The sequence below is a fragment of the Eublepharis macularius genome, chromosome 5 (assembly GCF_028583425.1).
Source record: "Eublepharis macularius isolate TG4126 chromosome 5, MPM_Emac_v1.0, whole genome shotgun sequence".
Lineage (NCBI taxonomy): Eukaryota > Metazoa > Chordata > Lepidosauria > Squamata > Eublepharidae > Eublepharis > Eublepharis macularius.
Window position 1 is genome coordinate 126,913,091 of NC_072794.1, and position 26,879 is coordinate 126,939,969.

The 26,879-nt window shown below is 43.8% G+C and overlaps 1 protein-coding gene across 2 annotated transcripts; it reads right to left on the minus strand.

Annotated features, from left to right (window-relative positions):
• Nucleotides 1–4,292: 4,292 nt before the first annotated feature.
• On the minus strand, nt 4,293–26,513 carry LOC129331475 (uncharacterized). 2 transcript variants are annotated; one of them, XR_008597135.1, is made up of 5 exons: nt 26,364–26,513; nt 19,689–20,248; nt 9,181–9,345; nt 5,956–6,329; nt 4,293–4,966 (listed from the first exon to the last, which is right to left on the minus strand). XR_008597135.1 is itself a non-coding variant. In XM_054982044.1 (4 exons), the coding sequence occupies exons 2-4, from the start codon at nt 20,209–20,211 to the stop codon at nt 6,106–6,108; spliced, it is 912 nt and encodes a 303-aa protein (XP_054838019.1). In that variant the 5' UTR covers nt 20,212–20,248; nt 26,364–26,513; the 3' UTR covers nt 4,293–6,105. The 2 variants fall into 2 exon arrangements, 1 of the variants encoding a protein (XP_054838019.1); XM_054982044.1 differs by having other exon boundaries at nt 4,293–6,329.
• Nucleotides 26,514–26,879: the final 366 nt, after the last annotated feature.

Sequence of the window (26,879 nt, forward strand, 5' to 3'; positions counted from 1 at the left end):
TTGCATTTGGGTTGATGTTAATGTTAATAAATAAATGTTGGAGAGATTTACCCCGCCTCCTTAATTGTGTGTAGTTTGGTAATCTCCCATTGTGGGACTGCACAGAAAAATGATGGGGAAAACAGAGTTGTACCTACCTGTAAACATTCATCTAGTTCTTCTGTGCAGGCACACATCCCCTCCCTCCTGCCCCACTGTGAACTCTCTGGCATAGTCCAATTTGAGATCGCAGCGACTCAGGAGAACTGAGGGGAAGGGGTCACTCCTCCCAGGTAACCACATGCTCACTTAGGCAGGAAAATGAGCCTCTACATGACTGAGAGTAGCGACCCTCTAATGGAGCTCTAAAGAAGTGATGGAAACTTTCTCTGGTCAGTAGGCCTGGTTGTGCACAGTCCCCAGTGTGGGACTGCACAGAAGAACTCGATGAACAATGGTTACAGGTAGGTACAACCCTGTTGTTCCCAGGTAAAATTGTATCACTGGTCCCTGGGTTGAACTAGTGTCTGGCATTCCATTTATAATAATAAACTTTTGCTTATATACTGCTCTTCAGGACAAATTAGTGCCACACTCAGAGTGATTAACAAGTCAGTGTCATTGTTATCCCCACATCAGACACCCTATGTGTTAGAGATTATGGTATTTTATATATTTAGTTTAGTAATTTAGCAGAGTAACATATAGCAGAGTAATTTAGTCAGAAGCGTTTAAACCCTTACAAACGTGCATTAATTAATCCTCAGACAAAATTCATAGAAAGATAGAACTTACAGTTTATTGTAGCAGATTTCTCCATAGCAATATCTTCTGGTAATAACAAGGGAAAGATCCTATCTAAAGAGTTACATTCTCTAGGCTAATACCACGGCCTGAAACTAGGCTGCGAGGTTGTAGGTGCAGGTTTGTGGACAAAGAGAAGGGCTCCATGAGGAGCATGGTGGCTTTACATCTTTCTCTTGGAAGAGCATGAGGGAAGGTGTGAAATCTCCCAAGAAGCACAGAGGCAAGAGAGGAGGAGTCAGTAGGCGTTCCCACCTTAGACAAGAGAGTGGCAGATTGCTAGACTTATACATTACATTCAAAGAGACATGCAGCGCCCCCCAGTGTCCAAAGGCAGGCTGAGTCACCTATTCCAACACTATGAGGTCAGTGGGGCTGAGAGAGCACGTGAGAGATGTGATTGACCCAAGGATATTCAGCTGGCTTCAGATGGAGAAGTGTGGGATCAACCCGGTTCTCCAGGTTAGAGTCCTGCCACTCTTAACCACTACACCAAACTGGCTTTACCCTCAGGAAGTTTCCATTGTACAGTAGGGATCTGAACCTAGGTATAGCAGATCCTAGTTTGAAGCTCTAACCACTACCTCAAGCTGTCTCTCAGTAGTTTATTTTTATCATTATATCCCACCTTTCTTGCTTCCTTGGAACACAAAGTAAAATTAATTGCATCCCCAGCAGACATCCCCCCATCTAAGTTCTGAGCAGAAACTGATCTGCATAGTTTTAGCAGCCTTGGTATATCAAATTCCACCAAACCAGATTTCAGATTATTTAATTTTTGGCACTTTAAATATATTTATTGTGTTTTGTAGTTCACAGTAGGATAGCTTTTGTTTTAATTTTTGGTGTAAGTGCCCATTTAACTTCAGCCATTGCCTGGGGCACAGTAGATCTCTTTAAGCATTTTTTCCTGGAGGATACTTTGGCATAATAAGCTCCCTCCACTGATACTCTCTTGTTTGGGAGAGGTATAATTAGGAGGCTTGTGTTATCTGTGAAGTACTGCTCATGGGGAAAATATTTTTTACCACCAGAACTGATCCAGCAGTACTAGTGTAATATCCTGTCTCCATGTGGTAGATTGTGGGAGAAGGTATCCTTAATACAAATAGGCTAACTGGGTTTCAGAGGTATGAGGTGGGGAAGAGGCATCTAGTTGTAGGGGTATGTGATCTGGGATTCATGATTCAGCTTTATAGCCAAATTTATGCCAATCTGGCATCAGGCTATAAAGCCAGATTACATAAAAGAATCCCAGATCAGATCCAGGGAACCAAACTCTGCTGGGCCAGATATTTTGGGCATAGGCAGCCACAAGCTGCCACTGCAGAGGCAGACAGGAGAGCTGGCAGGCAGGAGGAAGGTGGTACAATGCTGGTAAGCAGAAGACTTGGCAGGCAGGAAGAAAGTGGTATGAGGCTGGCATGCAGGAGAATTGGTAGGCAGGGTGAGGTTGGTGGGGAGGAAAGCAACAGGAGCCTGGTGGGGACAAGAGCTTGTGGGCAGGAGGAGAGCAGCATGAGGCTGGCAGGCAGAAGGACTGGCAGGCAAGAGGAGAGTGCTAGTGGGCAGGAGAGCTGGTGGGCAAGCAGACAGAGCTGGCAGGCAGGAGAAGAGTGTTTTGAAGCCAGCAGGTAGGAGAGTAGCACAAGGCTTGCAGGATGGGGGAGGAGGCAGCAGGCAGAGTGGATTCCCATCCTGCCCTTCCACCCGTGCCCAAGATCCAAGAGAGCTCTTCAAACTGCTGCCAACTACCTTTTAAACATTGTGACTCCAGCAAGCCTCACTCCCCCTGCCCCCGATTCAGTTTGGGAAGATTCTCTGGTTTCACATTGTGATTCTCTGGTTTGACTTAGGTTCTCTTGTTTTTGTTTGCTTGTCTTGGGTTTTGTTGGTTCAGTTTACATGGGAGTGGAACATGCATAGGACTGGCTTTTGGCCAGAGCTTGCCTTTGGTTAAGGTTTCCTTTTGCTTGGAAAGTTTTGGAAATATTTCCCCCATAGAGTGGCTGGGGGCAGCTTGTTTTGGGACCCATATAATTAGACCCTGGACTCCAATCTTCCTGAAACTTGTGGGGTCTTTACTGGACAGGAAGTAGTAGGTTCTCTGCACTTTTGGTGGTATTTGCTTGGAAAATGACCTCCCTCAGCCCTTCACATAGGTTCCCCTATTATTCCCTATGGAGAATAATGGCTGGATAAATTTGGGATTCTCTAACTAGATTAGAGAATTCGACCCAGATTTCAGGGATATCCAGATCACCTGTTGTTGTTGTTGTTGTTTTTAGTACACATCATTTATATAGTGTCATGGAAAACGAGTTGAGAGATGCCTGTGACTCTTATTCATCAATCCTGGAGACAGCAGAATACAGCAAAAACTATCTTCTGGGTGGGCCCAAGAAAGTTTCTAGGGTCCATACTCTATGCATTCATTTGAGAGGACTATGTAACATTCTCTTGGGAGCTCCTCACATTTACAGCAATTAGCACAAGATATGAAAATTGTCATATACAAAATTTAACCAGAGATCCTTTGAATCCCGTACTGTAGGTGTGCTTGTAGAGATCTTTGCACACACCACCTTCTGTGTAACATATGCATAGTGTAATACCATACACATAGATGTTTGGGCCAGGATACCTACATTAACTATTTTATAAAAATATATATTTTTAAAAATATTGCATTTATTTCTCATAGACATACACTGTGAAAACACCTCCCAAATCAAAACTGTTAAGTGAAGGCACCAATCTACTTCCGGAAGAAGGAACACAGAAGAAGAGAAAAGTTTTCCTAGAACTGGATACTCGATCAGAGAGCTCTGAGAGCAATGATCTCTTACTAGTAATATGAAAATAAGAATTATGTGTTACTTTATTATTTATAAACTGGGAATTCATGGGGCTAAACAAAAAAAATTATGACAAAAACCTGAGAAGTAAACATGTACAGAAGAATTAGAAGGTTGTGTCTATAGGCCTCTAATCCTCTGTTAGGCACATCTTTATCCTCTCAACCTGCAGAATTTATGGTTTATAGCATTATAGAAATAACTGTAAGAGAGTTATAGATGGCAGAGTAAGATTGCTTTTTGCCTGTGTTTGATGGAAGTCAAGTCTGTCCAATTTTATATCTGTAGTTTTGTGGTTTAATTATATATAATGTAACATGGTTTATCAAACTGCATAATATTGTTACACTACAAGGTTTCCTTTGGATGAAAATACTCTATAGATCTCTTTGTAATTTTTTTAAAATTACAGATATACAAGCAGAGCTTATAGGAAGCAAGTAGATACCTAAAATCATAGCAGTTAACACTGTATCAGATGCCCATGGACCATCTTGTACAGCATCCCTTTCCCCTTCCTGGCTGCAGTGGCTGCCGAAAAAGTCAGCAGAGGAGAGATCTTAACTGGAATTAACAGCCTTGGATCCCACTTTCGTGTTTATATTTATAGATTGCCTTTCTTCCAATACCAAAGTGAGACCCAAGGCTGGTAATTCCAGTGAAGACATCTCCTCTGTTGGTTTTTTCCTCTCCCTATCTGAAACATCTTCCAAATTCAAATGATTTCTCTGTCCCTTCCAGTAGCTGAAATCTGTCACCTCCCAGCTCTGATGGATGTTGCATTCCAAAATACAGAACAGATTTCCAACTATCAAAAGACCATATATCATTAATTTCCGTTGATAAAGCATTAGCAGATCGTTTCTGACCATTAGAAAACATACAGCTGAATATATTTATTTGTTTCATAATTAAATAACATTTGGCTGTTCATTGTTACTATTTAGTTTAAAAATTTATATCCTATCTTTCTTAAACTCAGAGCATCTTTCAAAATATCAGTAAAACTAATGTACAACAATTGTAAAACTTAACAATACAGAAAAGCTGCATCAACTGCTCCATAACACATGAGTGTTCATCAAGTCCTATTTTCAGTGGTCTGGATCCAAAGGTGTCACACTGCCGGTAGGGCAATTTTTGCTGATCCACTGGGTTTCCCAAAATATTGCTCTTAGAGAATAGGAGATCATTGAGATCAGTCAGGGTGGGTAGGAATTGGAGTGTGCAGACGGAAGGGGAATTCGTGAACATCGTCCCCCCCCCCCCCTTATGCTGGCAGAAGTTACTTTCACTGGTGGAAAACAGTCTCTGGATCCATTAATCTGCTTGTTGGAAGTAATTAAATAAATAAATGTGATGTCAAGTTATTAAAAGAAATCATAGAAGAACTCTATAAATACTACTATTTACTTTAAAACTTTTTTTTTCAAGACTATCACATCAGAGCACGAAATGTTTAAAAAAATGCATAAAGATTATCCACAAGATTCTCGCTTAAGTGTCACAATGCCAAAAAAGGTATATTTTTTAGTATGACTTAAAAACAATAAATGACACAAAGTGCTGCTTATCAAAATTAATTGATATTTTAAAAATTTTGAAGGTCCACACTCCAACCTCTTGGACAACTCCTACATCTTCTGTAAAATTTGCAGCTATGAGAAAAACAAGAGATGCTGAATGGGCTGCAGTCTCCAAGGTGGACAGAAGAAAAAAAATAAAGGAAGCTGGAAAACTCTTCACATAAATATAAAAGCCATTGCTGCTGTAACTGTCAAGTTTACTTGAATTCAATTCTGCCTTTGTTGTATTCTGTTATAATAGTTTTTATTTTTAAAGTAGCATGTTCTTATTCTATTGGAAAGACTCAGATTTTTTAATGCTAGGCTTAAATTCAAAATGTTATTCCCCTCTGAACTTACAACATGATCCACCCTCATTCTGATGGAGCTGTATCTGTGGTAGCAGATCAGGACTTGCTAAATCCCTTTTGCCTCCCTGCTATATCCAGTGTATCTGGGGAGGAGAAGGATAGCTAGGTGCATTTATATGAGAATTGCACAGTTCTGCTCAAAGGAAGGGGAAGGGAGGAAAGAGAGCTCCATTGAGTCATATGTCAGTCTTCTCCATACACTGAGCTGTACTTAACAGCTGAACAGAAAAAAACAATTTGATGATTTTTAGGTTAGTAAAAATGTAGTTTCATTAAAGAATGAACTGGAACAGGTTGAAGGTATTTGACTAAACACAAGACTGCCCAAAAGACAGCTTCAAAACTTTATACCATCAAGTAGCGGAGAATTTTTATTACCTGTTGGATATGTTTGAGTAGCTTTTTTTCTTTAATAATTTTATTTCCTTAATTCTACTTTCTCATTTTAATCAAGCTGGATTAGTTTCTTAATAAATAAAATAGTTGCAATGCTCAGTTTAGTCGCTTTAAAATATCTCTGTACAACCATTATAAGCTTCCTGGTGGCACCTTAAGTGTTTCAGCAGTCAAAGAAATGCCATTTTCTTTTTCACCAAAAAATTCCAATCTGAATTGTCCAGGTTGAGCACTAAATGATAAATGATCCGTTTGAAGTGCTTCATCTTCATACATTGTGGTGTTAGAGTTATATGATGCATCATATAAACCTCCTGATATTACAAGTGTATCATCTGGGGTAGCATATCTATCCACTGTAAAAAAATTGAAAAAAAATTAAGCATTATTGAGGAAAGATGGTAAATTCAGGCGTAAGACTGTATTGTTTCACTTTATCTATAGGAAACTCCCAGTGTTCAAGATGGATGTACAGGAAGTCCAGCCACAAGTATAATAAAATGTGTCACTATGCAGAGAAATATTTTGCCCTGTACTTAGAATACCAATACAGTCTTCCATGTGTACATGGGTGCTTTTCAGTTCCCTCCTTATGTTAGGGGCCTCTTATGTTACTATGTGGTTAGGGAGGCACTTGTACACTAGGCTAGTGTTGCCAGGTCTGGGTTGGGAAATTTCTGGAGATTTGGGTGTGGAGCATGGAGAGGGCAGGGTTTGGGGAAGGACCTCAGTGGGATATAATGTTATAGAGTCCAGTCTCCAAAGCAGCCATTTTCTTCAGGGGAACTGATCTCTGGTCTAGAGATAAGTTGTAATACCAGGGGTTCTTCAGGCCCCACATGGAGGCTCACAAGTCTACATTAAGCACATGTCAGCATTAATGTGTCTCACTTTCCTCTTTGTCCCAGATCTGCAATAGACAAACCTGAATGTAAGAATGGAACATTATGAAGGGCATCTGGTAAACAGAATTGTACTAAGCAATAAAATGATGCCTGTTTTTAGATGCCACATCAGATCTCTATCAGTGTTATGCACCAACTAAGCTGTTAGAACTTGCATGGTTCCTTCCTCCATTCCCTTTTGCTCAGACTGTAATGGAAATCTTCCTTATTTCAGAAGCCTTGAATCAAACTCCATTTTGCCATGCCATCTGAATGCAGAGCCTTTGACCATTTCCATAATTTGGCATGTTGGGAAGTGGTATTTCCCGGTTTTCCCACAGCATTGTAGTACATTTGTGTGATTTTTGGGAGTTTCCCAACTTTTCTCTAATCTTTCACAAGCCTGCTTTTCTCTGACATTTTCAGAAAGATCTCAGCAAAACCTAGATTGGTCATGTGAGCTGAAAAGTTCAGATTTTCCCAGTTCTGCACACACAGCAATTTCCCCACAGTGGCCATTTCTTCCCCCCGCTCCTGTGAGTTTTTTTTAAAAAAATTAGCAACTGAATATCCATATAATGTTATAACAACATGTGAAAAGTTCTCTGAATTCCTTGCTTTTTAAAAAAGTAAATCACTAGCATCTGCAAAGAAACAGGTGAGACGCTTGATTTTTAAATGAAAGCTTGGAATTCAGAGAATCTGTTATACTGTTATTATATTATATCAATATAACAATATTTAATTGCTTATTTTGTTTTTAAAAACTGAAAAAGCTTTGGTGGGATGAGAGGGGGCTGCTTCCAGGGGTCTGGGACAGGGAAACTATGTGGAAACCTGCCATGCAGAAGCCCCATTGCCTATGCAACAGCAACAGGGAAACAACACATTCCTCTCCTTGTGTAGAAACCGCCCTGATCAAATTGGAGTTAGTTCCCTCCTGAAAAATTGAAATTCTAAATCATAGTTGATTTAGAACCAAGCTAGATGTGACAATGATGATGGGTTCATCCCCATGGCCGCTGACACCATGTTTCATGGAATTTGTAGTTTTTTTAAACACAGCTGGGTGCGCAGACTAGCTGGCTGGCTCACCAGATGACATAGTCTTGCCCTGGTGTGCTGGGTAGGGCGGTGAGGGAGCGGCAGAATTGTCCCACAGTCCTCCACCTGGCCATTGCCACCTCTGCCAGCTGCTTGCTCAGTTCCCCACTCCCCCTGCAATATGGGTGGTGGTACGGCAGTGGCCACACATCTGGGGGTGCGAGGCCATGTGGCTCTGCCACCACCACCACCTCCCCCTCCCCCTCCTTCTGGTACTGTGGGGTAATCTCCCCCCCGCCCGCAGCATGCTAGAGTGAGAAAGTGAGGCCACACTGCCAGTTGAGCCTGCACATCTGGCTGTGTGTTAAAAAACTACGAATACCATGAAACATCAGCAGCTATGGAGATGAACTTGTAGCCACCATCATGTCTAGCTGGGCTCTTAGGGTCTCACACGAGACAAAATACACTCGAATTACATGGGTAATTCGAGTGTATTTTGTAATTTGAGTATAATTTAAGTGTATTTTGTCTCATGTGGTTTGACCCTTAGAATCTTTGTTTACCAGGAGGAAACACTTGTTTACCCAGTACCTGCATTTGGACGTCACAGCAAGCTAGAGTTTGATGGATGCACAATATTCGGAGGTTTTTAATGTTTTTTATAATGTTTTATGATGGTCAATATTAGGAGGTTAAAACCAAGCAGCTGCTGGTCCAGTGTAGTCTGTGCTTCCTTCTTGTGAGACTGTCAGTTGCCAATTTCAAAATAAACTGCCAGTCTTAAGAGGTTCTAACTATATAACTACCAGCAGAATGATGTAAGACCTGCTTCCTGGCATTTGCAGTTCTGAAATTTGCTTTTTTTAGAGGAAAATGACTGGAATCTACAAGACACATCTGATGAAGTAAGATGTAGTCTACAAAAATTCATGACAATACATTTGATGGTCTTTAAATCCACATAATTCATTTTTTACAAGCTCACCACATTAAACAAGGCACACTAAGATCACAGCCCCTCTGCAAGTTTATTAAAAAAATGTTTAGCAAAACCTGAGCTGCTAGATTTTTCCATGTAAACAAGATAAGCAATATTTCTTTTTCAAGAGACCCCATGAAAAAATGCAATTAAGTGGTGATTTTAAGCATATTTACTTGGACATAAATCATTGGAATTAATTCCAAGTAAACTCGGGTATAATTGGGAATAGAACAATAAAAAGTGCATGGCAGTAGTAAAATATAGTTTTTGAAACATTTGATTTAAAAAAAATACCTGTATCGACAGAGGAGTCATAGAGTTGGTGGTGCGAATACTGAGCTCTCCGTATCCTGTATTTATTAAGAATGTAAACAACAAGCCCTAGAATTGTCAGTGTGAGAATGAGGGCAAAACCAACAGTTAGGATGAATTCTGAGTTCTTCATACGAATTCCTGCCCCTGCAATGAAATAATTTAGAGTTCTTATAAACCATAAAAGTTCAATGTACACATAGACATTCAAACGTGATTGATTAGTCTTTCAGTCTAGGGAGTCTCTGCCAAATATATTATTTTTATTATATTTAATTTATATTCCACCATCCCCAGGCTCAGGGAGGATCACAACCAAGTTTAAAAACATATTTCATCATATGTACAATTTAAAATCATAAAACATCCTAATACATAGATTAAAATACATGTAAACATATTCACACACATACACACACATGTATATATGTGTATGTATGTATGTGAACACAGTGGTACATAATCCAGACGACCCCCTATTTAGCCATCTCCAGAGTATTTTGCCAGGGATGTATGAGAGATGGAGGTGTCACTAGTAGGGAGGGCATATACTGTGCTCCCCTGGCTAGGGGGCACCGCCCGGCATCAACCATATGCCTGGCGGAACAGCTCCGTCTTACAGGCCCAGTGAAATGCTAATAAATTTTGTTGAACCAGATAATTTCTTTTTTTAAATGAACATGTTTGATTTCCTGTACTCTCAACATCAAACCAGATGAGATACTGGAAGATCTCTAGCATGTTTTATTGTTGTTGTTAAATAAATACAGGAGCATCTAATAACCTACTGCTACTGCCAAGGAGTAGTGCCACTATCCACTCAGCATGACTTGATTCAAGGGGATGAGGAGAGTGCAGGAAACACAAAATGCACAAGCAAGACTCTTGTGCAGCAATATATGAAATTAGAAGCTGGTGGTGACTAGACATGGGCGCAAACAAAAAATTTTTAATGAACCAGCGGTTCGCGGTTTGGTGCCAATGACGATCCCGAGTTTGCAAACTGCAACGAACATTTCCCGTTACCGAACTGGTTCACGGTTTGCGGTTCGTTGGGTGCGGAACGGCCCCCCTGTGGCACTTACAAAGCCCATATTCCCGGGGAGTCTTTTGCAGACTCTCCTCTACAGCCATCACCCAAATTTGGACAAGATTGCAAAAGGGATCTTGGAGTTATACCCTCTCCAATCCAAGGTCCCCAGGAAACTCCCACTTGACACAAAGCCACCAGTTGACGTGTACAGAAGGTGGGTGTTGACAGTAGCTGCCAGGCCTGGCGGCCACAGGACAACAACAAGCCACCTCCCCTTTAGGGGGCGGGGGGTCTGGCTGCTTGCCGGCGGCACCCACCATGTGCCTGCCCGCCAGGCCAAAGAGGAGCGTGCTGGTATTCCCAGTGTGGGTGGGAGAGGACATGTCATTCGGACGGGGGCTTGATCCCCCAGCAAGTGAGGGTCCTCACCCGAGGGTCCCACTGATGAACAGTGCGGCAGCAGCCAACGGCTCCCACCTTCCTACCTTGCCGGAAAGGACGGGAGGGAGAGGAGATGTCATTTGGAGGAGAAGTGGGAAGATCCACCAACAGCTGCGAGGCCTTCTCCGAAGCTCCCACTGAGCTACTCTGTGGCGGCAGCCGACAGTACCCACCTTCCTGCCTTGCCAGAAAGGATGGGAGGGAGAGGACCTGTCATGTGGGGGGTAAGGGGGAAGATCCCCCTGCAACTGCCAGTCCAAAGTGGAGCACACTGGTATTCCCGGCGCAGGCCGGAAGGTGATGACGGCGGCCGCTGGGACTGGCAGCCACAGGGACACAGCAACAAGCCACCTCCCCTTTAGGGGGCAGGGGGCCTGGCCACTCACCGGTGGCACCTCCCATGTGCCCGCCCACCAGGCCAAAGAGGAGCATGCTGGTATTCCCGGTGTGGGTGGGAGAGGACATGTCATTCGGACGGGGGCCTGATCCCTCAGCAAGCGAGGGTCCTCACCCGAGGGTCCCACTGACGAACAGTGCGGCAGCAGCCGACAGCACCCACCTTCCTGCCTTGCCAGAAAGTATGGGAGGAAGAGGAGATGTCGTTTGGAGGGGTCGGAGTGCTCCAGAGAGGGACAGGTTGAAAGAGGGTCTGTGAAGTTGGAAGATCCTAACAGCCGCAAGGCCTCCTCCAAGGATCTCACTGAGGAACTCTGCGGCAGCAGCTAGCATCAACTACCTTTGCAGAAAGGATAGAATAGAACAGGACCGGAGAGGTCATTGGGAGGGGACTGAGTGTTCCTCAGAGGGGGAGGTGAAAAGAGGGACCATGTAATTGTGTGTTAGAGGAGGGCTGAGCCCGAGGCTTCTTGGCTGCATTGCACAGCAGGACCGGGACGGAGGGATCCCACATCTACCTTGAAGGAGTGGTGGTGCCTCTTCAGGTGCCGAGTCAGGGCTGTCGATGACAGGGGCTTCGATCATTACCCCTGCGCACCAGGCCCTCACACACACAGCACTGCACCACACGGGGTTCAGTAGGAAGGAACCAAAAGTGCCTCCAAACATTGAAGTTGAACCGTGGCCCACTAACGGTTCCAGGGGAAGGAGGACGAAGGATTGCTGCTGAATGTGCCATGGAGTTGGCAATGGAAGACGGAGTGGTGGGTGGACTGCAGGCAGGGACAACACCATTGGTAGTTTGGGATGGGGATGGGCTGGATGTTTTCTTGAACCCCAACCATTCCTCCAAGGATCCCTCAGCCTCCTCCTCCACAAAAATTTTCAGGAGTTCCTCTTCTGCCGCCGGCAAGAACTCTTCAGCCTCCTCCACAGCCGCAACTGGTGGTTTTGGGGGAGCAGGACTCTGCTGCTCCAGAGTCCTGCACAGCACTGCTTCCCATGCTGCAACCGGGACAGTCTTTGCACTTTCCCCCACGACCACCGTTCCCGTTAACCTGCGCTGGTGCGCTATGGCGCATGAATTTTTATAACTTAGCACAGAGAAGAAGAAGCCCAGCGCACGCAGGGTTGCCCTGGGCCCCGCCGTCCCGGGAGCTTGGTGTGACTCTGGCCCTGGCACTGAGGAATTCCCTTTCTGGCCTCTCAGTCCTCGTGCTGGAAGCCAGAGAAGGAGGTGATGGTGGGCGGGCAGCCAAATGACCTCCCCTCCAAGTCCACTGTGCTGTCCTTCAATCCCAGCGCCGAGAGCTGGAGGAGGAGGAGGCGGGGGTGATTAGGCTCTCACACAGCCTCTTTGCCGCATCCGCCATGGGGTCCCTCTGTCCCGGTGCCAGGAGCTAGAGGAGGCAGCAATGGGCGACCACCCGTGCAGCTTCTCCGCTGCACCCACTGTAGGATCTCTCCATCCCAGCACAGGGAGCTGGAGGAGGCGGCGGCTGCAGGCGGGTGCCCACATGGCCTCTTTGCCAGCCCGCCAAGCAGCCTCTCCATCCCGGTGCCGGGAGCTTGAGTAGGAGGCGGCGAGCAGACACTCGCTTGGCCTCTTTGCTGCGCCCGTTGGGGAGGTCCCTCCATCTCAGCACTAGGAGCTGGAAGAGGCGGCGGCAGGCGGGTGCCCATGTGGCCTCTTTGCTTGCCTGCCAAACAGCCTCTCAGTCCCGGTGCTGGCAACTAGTGGGGGAGGCGACGGCAAGCGGGCGCTTGCACGGCCTCTTCGCCACGCCTGCCGTGGGGTCCTTCCATCCCGACGCTGGGAACTGGAGGAGGCTGCGGGGGCGGGGCACCCACGTGGCCTCTTCGCGGAGCCCACCAGGCAGCCTCTCCATTCCTGTGCCGGGAGCTGGAGGAGGCAGGGGCAGTGAGACAAAGCTATGTCAATGTAAGTCTGTTACCACCCCCGCAAAGACATTTTACATGTTAGGTGTAAATGTTATTACATTTAAGTGTTACATGTTATTACAATTATTTTCATTTCTTTCTATTTGTAGTTAAAAAGCAAATTATACCATTTAAAACAATGGAAATTTAATGGTATCTGTGAGGGTAGCTATCAGGGCTGAAATACAAAAGAACCTAAGCCAAGGAGATGCTGGGCATTTTACTGAAGGGTTTTCCTTGCGCAACTTGCAGTTGTCAGGAATATATGACTGTCCTTGATAAATCAGACCAACATTCAATTTTAAATTTAGTTTTCTCCTTCCACCAATGGAAACAGCAGCCTGTTGGTGGTTCAGATGTCAAGCTTATCAGCTTAGAGAAGCATGTCTTATAGACAAAACCTGGTGCTGGTGGTGGAGAGGTGGAGAGTGCCCTCAAGTCAGAGTTGACTTATGGCAACCCCTGGTGGGGTTTTCATGGCAAAAGACTAACAGAGATGGTTTTGCCATTGCCTGTCTCTGCAACTCTGGTCTTCACTGGAGGTCTTCCATCCAATTAATAACCAAGGCTGACCTTGCTTAGCTTCTGAGATCTGATGAGATCAGGCTCACCACCACCTACAGCATGAAATATTCCAAGTCATGACAACTTCCATACCAACATGGCTTGCTTCCAATGTGGTTATTATTGACAATTTCAGTCCTTTAATTATTGTTCCATCATCTTCAGCCATGTCACTATGTCATGCAGTGCTTCTCTTTAGCAAAATTGTGGCAGTGTATGAATAGGCTTCAGCTGTTTCATTCAGCTGCATTGAATCTCTTGCTCTCTCACAAACACACATATTTGAATATATCAGCTATGGTATCTTTGAATGTCAACCTTACAAAGTTGTGATTTGGAATTGTAACCACAGGTGAAACAAGAGTGTTTGTGAAAAGAATTGTTGGGGTGGGCAAAGGTCTGTGCACTCTAACTACAGGACAGTGGCCTGAACCTCTGCAGCATTTACACCACTGAACTTAGTCACCTACAATATTACTGGGTGCAAGAGGGAGAGAACACAATACACAACCATGTATGAATGAGTGTTGTTTTTAAGTGAGAGGCAATACAAATTAGTTTGTAGTTTGTTTGTTTGTTTGTATACTGAAATACATTTTTTTAAAAAAAGGCGTGCTCACAACTTTAATCCAAGTTACTGTTTCAGCTCATGAAGTAGATTTTTGGCTCACAACATGGCACAGCTTAGAGGGAACATTGCCCACGACCACTCTTGTCCCCCACCCGAAGCTTCATCATGCCAGCAAACAACAATTGAGAATAAGAACGGAGATGACACTGTGAACCCTCAGCCGAGGTGCCCACCGAGCTTGGCCCCAGGGCCTGGCAGCAGCCCTGCCACTAGAGGAAGGGAGGGACTAGAGCCCTAGCCCACCACTCCCACAGACCTGAACAGATCAGGCACTGATGTGAGCCCTCAACCGAGGTGCCCACTGAGCTTGGCCCCAGAGCCAGGCAGCAGCCCTGGAACCAGAGGAGATAGATCCCTATCCCCCAAAGCCAAGCTCAATTGTACTCTCTCAGTCTCTCTCCCCAAAGCCTAGCAAGTGGCAAGCAAGAGCTCTGTCCCTCTCCACTGCTAGCAGAAAGTGAAACCCAGCCTGGGAGCCCATGGCTATTTATAAGCATGGGTCCCATTCAGCAACACAGGAGGTCTGTGTTTGGTCATCAGAGCTGCCTATCAGGGTTTGCAGGGAGGGGATTGGAGTGCCCCTGGCTACAGAACACCCCCTTCCCCCTCCTTCCCCTGGGTGTTTTCTCTCAACTTGTAATGGCTTTGCAGCTCCGTGGTTGGAAGGAAGCCCTGCTGATCAAGGAAAGCTGGGCTTCCATTTGGGTTTCCAGGGCGACAGAAGGAGGGCAGACAGAGCTCAGGCTTTCCCCTGGCTCCATTGCCAGGGGAATAGATTGCTGGCGCCTGAGTGTCTAGATTCCCAAACCACACCCGAACACCACAATCCAGGCCTTTCCCGACCACTGGATCATTGGCCATGGACGATCATGATCCGCCGGGTCACGATCGCGCGATCGCCATTTTCGTGGGTTTTTTATGCTCGTAATGCAGTTCATGCCCATCTCTACTCATGACTATAATGGGATTTAAACCAGCACAGGTCCTATTGAGCAACGCAGGAGGTCGGTGTTTGGCTGTCAGAGCTGCCTATCAGGGTTTGCAGGGATGAGATTGGAGTGCCCGTGGCTACAGGACACCCCCTTCCCCCTCCCTCCCCTGGGTGTCTTCTCCCAACTTGTAGCTGCTTTGCAGCTCCATGGTTGGAAGGAAGACCTGCCGATCAAAGGTAAGCTGGGCTTCCATTTGGGTTTCCAGGGCGACAGAAGGAGCGCCGACAGAGTTCAGGCATTCCCCCAGCTCCGTTGCCAGGGGAATTGATTGCTGGCGCCTGTCTGCCTTCCCGAACCGCGGCCCAACGCACCGAACCAGGCTTTTACCGACCGCTGGTTCGTTGGCCGTGGCTGATAACAAACTGCTGGATCGCGATCGCGCAATTGCCATTTTCATGGGTTTTTGAAGTTCATAATGCGGTTCGTGCCCATCTCTAGTGGTGACCTTAACAACACAGTTCCCTATACCATGTGTTGAGGTATGCTGTGTTCAAAAGAGGATGAAAAGCTGAGAATTCTGGTTCCAGTTATCAAAGGTGCAGGGGCCAGATTTCGTTTGGGTTAAGCTTCTCTTCCTAGCATTGTCAACTGGCATGGAGAAAAATGTTCTGCACCATTAATGGAGGCTTAATATGTGGAAATGAGCAGGAATGGAAATGATGCTTTTCATAGCATAGAGGTGAATAGCATCTAGTTAAGTCTCTATTAAAAGGACAGGATAGTTTTCTCCAGGCTAGTTAGCATTAGCAGCTCTATTTTCCCTGTTCCGTTTTCCTGATCTAAAATGACCCTGGGGAGCACTATTTGCCCTCTTGGAGAAACATATGAGTACTTGCAGTACCTCATCTGATTTGGCACTCTAGTGTTTTAGAGAAAAAATTATCCTTTAAAATCTGAGCGATTTTCTCCCCTTTCTGCAAAGCCCCAATACAAATGGAATCTGTGTGCATATACACTTTACCTCTTACAGATGGACAGAGATATGTGATCTTCTGTTTTGGCCCTCACACACCAATGTCATTACATCTCCTTATATTTAGTTGGAGAAAGGAAGAATTTGAACTGTCTATAAAACAATCTTTCTCCTATTGGTACACACTGTGGCAAAGAAAATACTTTGGGTAAATCTCTAAAACCCCTTCAGCATGGGCCAAGTTTGCCAGTTCTCATACTGCAGCATTTTTTTCGTAGCCATCTGCACCCAATTTGCTGCCATGAGTAGTCGCTCCGGCCACTATGAGTTTTTTTCTGTTGCTTTCCTGGGAATGCTTAAACCCCAACCTTTTTAAAAAATCTGCTTTGTGGTCAGCTGTTTCCCTGTGCATACTCTTTATTCCATTTGTTGGTGTTCTCCCCTCTTCCCCCCTAACACTTGCCATCCCACTGCATTGTGATTGGCTACTCTCATCTACCAGCTACTCCCTCTCCCCTCCTTTCCTCTCCCCTCCTTTCCATCTCCCCCTCTTTCCTCTTTTAATTTTTTTTTTTAAGTCCACCGCAGGATTGATGAGTCACTGATTTGAAAGCACTCAGGGGAAATTCCCTTTTTATTCTTTTTGCTTTGGTACAGGTGGGAATATTGTATAGGGGGCTAAATATCTGGGAATCAGAAATAAAGGTTTTAATATTGAATTTTAGATTCTCTTTTTATCGCATAGTGGAAAAATAGATGCTTGGGGGCAACAGAGAAGGAGGCAGGAACAGAGCTTTGTCAGCGATGGATCGCTGCTCCAATGAGATGATCACTTAAAATTCCTTTAAAAAATATTATTTCTCTTTGTTTCTGGGAGAGAACATTTCATTGTTTGCATGAGTGATTCAAGCACATGCTCAAACTCCCCTCCCCCTCATCTGCTGTTTCCACTGTTTGACTGGCCATTAAGCGATTCTCACAGCCAATCACATATGGAGTTCCTTAAAAGAAAAAAGAGAAGCACAGGAAAATCAGCAAATCAGGATCAACAAAAGGAGAGGTGAAGGGACAGAGAGGCTAAAATTCAGGAAATAGGTTGATTCAGCACTCCAGTGATGCATCAATTCAGCACATGTGCAAAAAAAAGGAAGAAAAGGCTGATGCTGTGACACCATTAATAACAGTATCAGTGATGACAAGCACTCATGATCCTGACTCATTTTGGCATGGTGTAGACTAAAAAAAAATGGTGCCACACCAACCAAACATGAGAGGTGTGAACAGCCACATACAAGCCAAGTCCATGCCTTTCGGCTTGACTTCAGGGAAAATGAGGAGTTATGTTCCCGGTGCAGAAGGGGCTTAAGTTTCACCCAATTATGTGATAAGGTTGCAGTCAAAAATGTATTTACTGTTAAAACAATGGAAACAAATATGGAATAGAATAAAGAATATGAACATGTGAAATAAAGAAAAATAAAATTATCAAAGACTAAATCAAATTGAATATCGATTTAAATAAACATTTTTGTGACACTTCTAGTTGACATTTCTATGTCCTTTCACAGAGGACGTGAAATGGCAAAGGAAAACCTGTTGGAGAGCTTCCAATGTCATTTTGTTTTACACGCCATCAGTATTTGACTGCACATCTCAGTTCATCTCAGCTCATCTCACTTCTCAGTGTAGATCTCTGGGGAAGGCAATGGCAAACCACCCCATTAAAAAGTCTGCCAAGAAAACGTCGTGATGCGACGTCCCTCCATGAGTCAGTAATGACTCGGTGCTTGCACAGGGTCATTACCTTTACCTTTTAACCATCTCACTTCCAAAGCAAGTCTGCTTAGAAGAAGAATGAATAAATGTTAATAGGCCTTACTTCCTGGAAAGTGTGCTAAGGTTCACATCCTGTCAGAGCATTCACAAAATCATTGGAAACGGTTAGCTAAAATGTTTAATGATAAATTGCATCAATGCTGAAAATGCAAGCAGAAATCAAATCATTTACATGTGTAGTAGACATGCTCAGTTGTCTCTACTTTTTGGATAAAAGTCTTAAAACGAAACCAAATATGACTAGAATATCAGTACTCTAACCCCTAAAGTAGTGTTGTAGGACTTTTACAAAATCTAAACTAGATGTCTTATGATTAAAACCAGCATATTCCTATTAAGGAATGGATTTTAAAAGTTTGGCGTATTGCAAAATTGGCTAAATTAACAATATTTCTGTAGGGGTGCCATTCTCCCACCTGGGGTGGGGAATTCCCTGCTCCCAGCCTCCCCCCCCCCATTCCCACTTACTCAGCTGACGGCCCAAAATGCACCCCGCAGTGAGCCTGTTTCGGGCTGAATCATGTTCTGCAGCAGACCAATCCAAACCCTTGGTGAGCGTGGGAGTGCTCCCAGGCTGCCCTTTGACATAATCATCATTGCGCATGCCGGGAGTGCACGCGCGCTAAACCAGGATCCCAGTCTCCTGCCGGGGGAGTCAAGGGACCTGGCAACCCTACGTTTCTTTCTAAAGGATGAAAGACAATCTAGACTGATATTTGTTACTGTTTGGGAGGCTTCATTCAGTTTTGGAAAGCTACAGCTGGCCGACTTACCAGCGGGCTGGTTTGTGAGGCCATGGGAGAGGGCAGCAGGAGGAGGCAGCAACAGCCAGGCCAGGCTCCTTTTGGCTCCTTTTGGCTCACATGGCCCAGCAGAGATCTATCACCAGGCCAGGGCCTGCCTGGCCAAACAAAACCAGTCAGACTGACCGAGGAGGTGGGCCCTGCGCCTTTAATGTACAGCCACCCCTTGCTGCTTTGGGCTTCTCTGCTGGTCTGCATTCCCACCTGGCCCATCCCTTCCTTCATGGTGCTTCTACACACATGTTGGTTGGGGTATCTTGTACTTGTTTATTTACACTGTCAACTTTATGGCAGTTTGGCATTGGGATAGATCCATTTGGGGTTAACATGGGCTATGTGTTCTGTTTTCCCATAGTGGGGTCTCCTTATGGGATCTGGGGAGTGGTGCACGGCAGTGACAAGGCTAGCACGGGCTCTGTCTAGGCATGCTCACGCCCTGGTAACAGGGGAACCACACAGAGGTGTAAGCCCATATGCATTCCCGCTTGCTGTCGTTCCATGGTACCCCCCACCCTCAGCTGATGTCCTGAAGGGATGATCGGCTGACGGGTGGGTCAGCTGACAGGGGATCTGCACCCTATGCAGTGCCATTGCTCTTTAAAGCTGCAAGCAATAAAGTTGTGGCCTTTTTATACCTCCACACATGGTTTTCATGTCTCCTTCCTTCGCCTTAACCCTCCCTCCTCATGCTGGCAGTGCAATCTTTTTTTTTAATTTGCAGGTTGATATTGATAATAGTTTTTCTTTTTTTCTAATTCTGTAAGTTTTGGTTTATATTCTTTATTGTAATTTCCAATAGAAAAAGAATAAAAAAGAAAGTTATTGTTCATTCACAATATCAGCGCATTTTTGAAAAGCAGCCAATATTTACTCAGCCAAAAGTAGCATCAGTTATACATGTGCTTGCATGTAATGTATAGATAGCTCATCATCAACATACCTGGTAATTGGCTGGCTGAAACTGAATGCAACACTGTGCTACTGGACAATGATGAAGTTGCAAAAGGCTGAGATGTCAGCTTTTGTGTGATAGCTGAAGTTGTGACTTCTGAGTCTTCACCAGGGGATTGATGTGGAGAATTACTAATAAAGGACTCTGTAGGAAAATCTGTTATATCTGTTGTGATTTCAGCTGTGATCTCTGCTGGACTGCTTGCTTCTATATGAGAAGAGTGGGTGGTTTGTGCAAAAGGATGCAGCATGGAAGTGAAACTGGTTGCATTCCGTATTGCAGCTATACTAGTATCTGCATTCTGCAGTGTGGTTTTATTCCCTGCTTCTTTACTGGGCACAGTGGGTATTCCAGGGCTGCTAGATATGGTGGTATTTCTTGCCTCTTGAGGAATCACTGTACTTGGCATGTTTACATTCTTTAGTGGCAGGTCAGTCTGAAGAACAACTGCCTGGACTACAAAAGAGCCCACAAGAAACTGGAGACTAGCTTGGTATGTTCCTTTGGCCATGATAATGGTCTGCTCTTCCTGCTCATGTAGGCTTTTTCTGTGGAAATAATACAACAAAGTGAGGGAAACATATACCACTGTTTCAGGTGGTATCTTTAGGAGAGTTAAATCCTCCCTTATCTCCCTGATCAGCAGTTATCACAGGTAGGATAAGTCCCTGTCTAGGCACTAAGAACATTTAGTCACACATCATTGGATATTCTACTATCATTGCACAAGAACTGTGGTACTCACTCAATAGCTCATGGAATCCCAAAATCACATTTCCCATCAACTAAAGAGCAATATGACAACTATATGCTATGTGCACCACCCCACCAATCACACATATACAATGATATAACTATTAATATTAAATCTCTAACAATGACATGTTAAATTACCAGAGTAGCTCTGAGCATGTAAAGTTTTCTCTCCACGCTACAGTTGAACCTTAGTCAGTCCTGGTGTATCTTGAGTGAGAGAAAGGACTTCCCTCTCTAGCTTCTCACTCTCTCCACAGCATGAGGCACAGTAGCACAGGCTAGAGAGTGTGAGATTGCCAAAATGCCTGAAGGAGAGCAAGCTGGCTGTGAGGCTACCACTCCACTGATGCCAGCTTGATCTTTTCATGGGTGGCTGTTACTCTCTTTTCTCTGAGGCTACCTTTCCTTCCACCCACCAGGCACCTGGATGCTGGCATGAGAGTGTGGAAGTTGTGGAGAAAGGTGAAGGGGGTGCTGGAGAGGATGGGCCCTTTATATTCATCTCTGGACCACAGTTCAAGAAGGCTTGCTTGTTTACCTGGCCTCCAGTCTCTGCAGTGGTTTAAAGGGGCAACCACAAATCCTACAGGGCAACGGTCTTGCCTACTTTCTGGGAACATGGGACAGATACCAAGTTGTGGAATGGTGCTCAAAAGAGCCACAAGTGCCATGGCAAGGAACCACATGTGGCTCCTGAGCCACTGAATATTACTGCACTAGGGCTGCCAGGTTGCTTTCTATGGAGGGCAACCTCCTGCCCTTAGGTTTTGTGCTCCCACAGAATGGAGTGAAAAAGCTAGCGTTGCAAAACACCATGATGCCACTTTCAGTTTCAACCCTGGAAGTAATGTCACAGCATCATGTGATGCTCATGTAAACTTATATAGATCAGGGAAATTTCTAGAGTGCCACCAATGCTATGACATCATTTCTGGGGCCAAAACCAGAAGTGACATCATGGCATCATGTGATTCTGTTTTTCAAAGTCTCTGACCCCTCATTGCTTTTGCACTACACTATAGCAATCATTTAAAATTGGATACCATAAAGTCATAGCTGACTTATGGCAACACGTAGTGGGGTTTTCAAGGCAAATACTAACAGAGGCAGTTTGCTATTGCTTGCCTCTGCAACCCTGATCTATGTTGGAGGTCTCCCATCCAATTACTAACCAAGATCAACCCTGTTTAGCTTCTGAGATCGGACAAGATTAGGCTTGTCTGGGCTATACTATAGCATAATGAAAGGAAAATGTCCAGTGGTGTGTGGTTGCACCCAGAGTAGAATTCTAAAAGGCAGGGGCTAGGGACTGTCTGTAACCACCAGCTAATTCTTCCCCTCAGGAAACAACTATTGTTCCTTTTAGTAGAGCCAACAGAAGCTTTACCACAGGCTTCAATGTGCCAGAGCTTCAAGGACAAATCTGATAGGGCAGCTATGTCAGTGCTAGGGTTGGGAGACCACTCACCAGCAACCCCCACTGCTCACTGCTACTCTGTCATCCAGAAGGAGAAAAATGAAGAAAAAAATCACTGTGACGTGACAGCATTACATAATTTCCAAGGAAAACCTAGAAATGACATCATGCATCTCTAGAAATTGCCAGAAAGTCTACAGTAAAACCATAAGTTTCTGGCACTTCCAAAGATTTTGCCATAGAATCTCTGGTGATTGCAAGAGAGGCATCTCTTTTGAGTTTTTCCCAGAGGTGACTATCAAGCTGATGGTGCCCCCATGTCACCCCTCCCCACTCCAGGCTCCTGCTAACCCTAGTCAGTATTGTTGTAACAAAAAATAATATTTTGTGCACCTTAAAGACTAACACATTCATTATAGGAGAAGTTTTCAAGGGCTTGAGCCCACTTCATGAGATGCAACTTATACTACAACAAACATTTTAAAATGCCAAAAGATACATTTCTTGCCTTTGTTACAATAGATTAACATAGGTGGGTTATATCCACAGATATTTTGATATGGTATAGTAATCATTTGCAAGCTGGTTACCTTCTTCATATAGGTTTATCCAGTTGTAAATTACTTATTATAATGCAACAATAGGACACTATCCAATGCACTACTTTTTTATCTGGGGACAATTCTCTAGGTTATGAAAACCCTTGACTAGGAGAAATATAGAAAAAGTCCCTTGAGCAGCATAAACAAATAGGATACTAATGGCTCCCTGAAGGCTAACAAAATTTTATTCTTTCATGGACTTGAGCTGACTGGGAAGACTTGGAGATGCTACGGATTCAATCACAGCCATGGTCAATTTGTTCTGGCCACAACCTAAGTTTAACATCTGTAAATTTGGAAGAATTTTGCTATGAGAACAAACAAAAATAAAGATTACAATAGCAATTTTTAAATGGCACAGTCTATGAATACTGAATAATAATTGGGTTTTGGCTTATTGAAAGTCAATGGATTTTGCTTTGGGTGGAGCTTAACCACAGGGAAATCTGCCAAACTACAAAGATCCAGTATTAGCTTGGGGAGCTGGCACTATCTCAGAGTCTATGTGTTGGACATTGGGAAAAGGCAGTTCAGGACAGGTGCTTGTACCTGTCTTCCCCTCACATAGAACAAATTATAGTTTTGAAAGGGTTATGTTTTGGAAGATATGTGGAAGGAAGGAGTTAAACACTCTTTTACCCAGAGATTTCCCCCTAGTCTTTAAAGCATCTGCTTGGGGCAATTAATTAGTCTTCAAAAAGAAACTCAGAATATTCTGTTCAGGGATCTTTCAAGTCAAATCTCTTTTGTCCTTAAAAAGGTCTACAAATAGTTAAGACCAGCACAGAACCCCTGATCCTGACTGAGAGAAGAATTACCAGTTCCCCTTTACATTTAAATGGGCATCTGACATGACAGACAAGGCAGCTGACATTTTACAATTTCTTTTCCTCCTCAGTCTTAAGAACATAAAAAGAGCCCTGCTGGATCACTCCAGTGGTTCATCTAGGCCAACATCCTGTCTCATACAAGTATACTGTGGCCAACTAGTTACTCTGGAGGGCCAACAGGGCACAGAGGCGGAGGCCTTTCTCTGATGCTGCTTCCTAGCTCTGGTATTCAGAGGTTTACTGCCTCTGAATGTGAAAGTGCCCTTTAGTCACCATAGTTAGTAGTCATCGAAAGAACTATCTTCCGTTGATGGTCCTCCTAGTCCCCATCCTCCTTGGGCTATCATGAGAGGATTTTAGTTGAGAGTTCAGGGTGGATAGAATGAAATTGACTGAGGGGAAAAGGAGGAGAACCCATGGCTGCCTGCTTCTCACCTCCCAATTCAGCAGTGGGTTTAATGGTAAAAAAGCAATCTCGGTTTGAAGCTGTAAGAAACTAATGCCCTCAGTGGACATTGCTAGGCAACCACAACCATATTGCCAGCACTCCAAGTTTGGTTTCTGTCTCTAAAAGGCAGAGGGAGGAGGGCCCTTTCCACAGCTGTTTTTAGTGTTTGAGGGAGGAGGCCAGGCCCGGCAGCAACCACTGTGCCAGGTGACTTGATACCACACAGCCCAGGAGGACTGGCTGTTTGCTACTGTTTGCAGCCACACCAAGAAAATCAGTGTTGTATAGTGGTTAGAGTTTCAGACTAGGATCTGGGACACCACTTGACCATGAAAGCTCACTGGGTGATCTTGGGCCAGTTACACATTCTACCTCATAGGGTTGTTGTAAGGATAAATGGAGGAAAGGAGAATGATGTAAGCTGCTTTTGGTCCCCAGTGTGGAGAAAGGTGGTGCATAAACAAAGTAAATACTTATCAATATAGTCAAAGATGGGGGCAAATAGAAAGGTAGATTAGTTGGCGAGTAGAAAGGAGAGAAAAGCAGAGAAAGGTAAAAATGTTGGGGTTGGCAGGAAGAGGAAAAAAGAAAACAGTAAGGAAAGGGATAGAGGGGAAAGTGAGGTGCCTTCTACAAGTCCTTTTTTGTTGTTTGTTTTTAATGGTTTTTAAGACTTGTTTTTATTATATATATATTTAATTTGTTAGCTGCTTTGGTGGTCCTGATGAGGGCAGAAATGTAGGGTATAAATCTTGTAAATAAAATAATAAATAAATGTGGTCATCAAAAAAACCCTCAAGGCTGCAAAATGTGTCTGTCACCTACATTTTTGGGTTAGCTCCTACACCCAAAGAAAATGGGACAATTGATCAAAGCCTAGTTATCAGAATATACCATCTTTACAAAGTATTACAGTTACTTTTTGCTGTTATGATGTATCTCTCCTTTTCCATGAGTATTTCTGAAAAAATAAAGAAGCATCCCTTGAAATAAGAGTGAGGTTTACAAAACTTATTTAGCACTCTGTCTAATCAAAGAGAAACAGATACAGTACTTGATACTGAACTCCATATATGATATATAATCTCGGCGTTCTTGAAGCTGACATGTGGCCTCAAGAAGAAGGGGAGGGCTCCCCTACCTAATGATACCTTGCAGCTTCTCTTCGTAACTTTGTGTGACTGGTTTGTTTCAATCTTGCTACAAAAGGTTTAAATCAAACCTAACCCATGCTGAACCCGACTTAAACATTTCCAAACACTTCTGCAAGTGTCTTCCTTGGGATTTAGTAACTCTCTATAACCCATGTATGCTTTCAAAGATATTTTGCCCCAATACTGCTTTTCATAGTACTGGCCAGAAAATTCAAAGTGAGGCTCACACGTTTATAATGATCAAAATATTTGCTGGTAGCTGTAAAAGGAGCCAATAATTTGCCTCGCCATGCTTCACTTTATTTAATATATAAGGTATGTTAACTTCTTGGCTGGGCAAAGCACAGGAAGATCTCTATGGTAACAAGGACTATAAAGGAGTTCTGAGATTAGTCATGTAGAACAATAATTGGCTGGGTTGGGCTCATCTGTCATTTGAATACAGCTGGCAAACTTAACATGAAATGTATCTGTATCATGAAGCAGCATTTTTGTGCAAGCTGACTAGACAGGTGTATGAACAAAAAAAGTTTTGCAACTTCAGCAACATATGTTTAACTCTCCCAATATGGCTAGATGAGCACTTTAAAAAGGACAGAATACTGGTTTCCCCATCAGACAGCATGGCTGTGTTAAATTCACTCCACTCCTCATTATAGTCCTACGTTTTTCAGGACAAGAGAAAGGAAAGAGAAAACCAGAAATCACATACTGGGATCATAGGAACATTACAAACAAGAAAAAAAATGAGATATATGCATAAAAAGAGACCTAAAATAAGAGACTGAGAGGAATGTAGTGTGACAAATCCACAAGAAACAGCAACCAAAACACAATGGTTATATTGGCAGATGTGACACATAGTGAAACCAGGTGTCACAAACTGCAAATTAGTTAAGCTAAATAAGGCTTATTCATTTGCTTTCTTTTTTCCCCAGGTAATATTTATTGAAGTCTATAATAGCTATTTTATCAAAATTGATAGCAGAACAAAAGAAATGGTATATATTGTAAGCAATCACACACTTCCAGCAATGGGGGGATTGGCTGTCCCACCGACTGAGGATAACATTTAATTCTTCCAGTAATGGGCTTTAAAGTTCTACAAGAAACCATTGTTTGTATTGCTATGAGCTATTACATTTTGATCTCACCCTTTCTCCAAGGGACTCAGAGTCATATATAATACTCCATAGTCCTAGTTTAATCTTCCAGCCATCATTCCACATAGCCTCTCCATTGGGGTTTATAAACAGTATCTTCTATGAAAAATTAGGAGGAAGCTGAAGGAACTAATGTGGAAGAACAAATCTGATTCACCAGAGATCAGTAAAAACACTCCAAATGACACCCAGTTTTGTCACTGCTATTTCAATCACCAAGGAAAACAAAAGGAATAGAGTGTTAATGAGGAAGTGGAGGTAAAGTAATCATGGTATAGCAAAAGAACACTTACCTTGGACTAGAAAATGTCTGTCCTGTCAAATGTGAAAATGCTTCACATTACAGGATAGGAGCCGCTGCCTCAGTTCTGCTTGGCACCATTCGTATTGTCTAGTGTCAGTTTCTTAGAGAAGCCATGGATTTCACCAGTTTTCTCGTCTCAGCTTCTCAGCACAATGGCTCACCTTAACTATAAATAGGCAGCAAAAGTGTTCAAATCATTAACTTGTCCTGTAAATACTGTCTGACATGTAATATAGCAAGTGAATCATTAACCTGTACTCCGTGCTGCTCCTGGCACAGGATTTAAAAAACAACCTTCTTTTCCATATGAAAGTTCACTGGGAAAAATCACTTGATACCAATTCTAAGACCTTCAAATTTCTATCAAGGGATGACATCCAATTTCAGAATAGCTTGTATCAGGCACTTAAAGCCCAGTGGCATGCTGTGGGATTGATTAGGATCTGCCCATCGCAGCATGTTTACATCACCTCATTGGGCTTTAAAATGGCAGTGAGTCAACAGG

What these genes read in the sequence shown, in the direction of transcription:
- LOC129331475 (XM_054982044.1), bottom strand. Translation starts at nt 20,211, where the DNA reads ATGGCCAAAGGAACATACCAAGCTAGTCTCCAGTTTCTTGTGGGCTCT. An exon ending in TTCAGCCAGCCAATTACCAG is followed by an intron (nt 9,346 to 19,688) that starts GTATGTTGATGA and finishes ATTTCATTGCAG; the next exon opens with GGGCAGGAATTCGTATGAAG. An exon ending in TGACTCCTCTGTCGATACAG is followed by an intron (nt 6,330 to 9,180) that starts GTATTTTTTTTA and finishes ATTTTTTTACAG; the next exon opens with TGGATAGATATGCTACCCCA.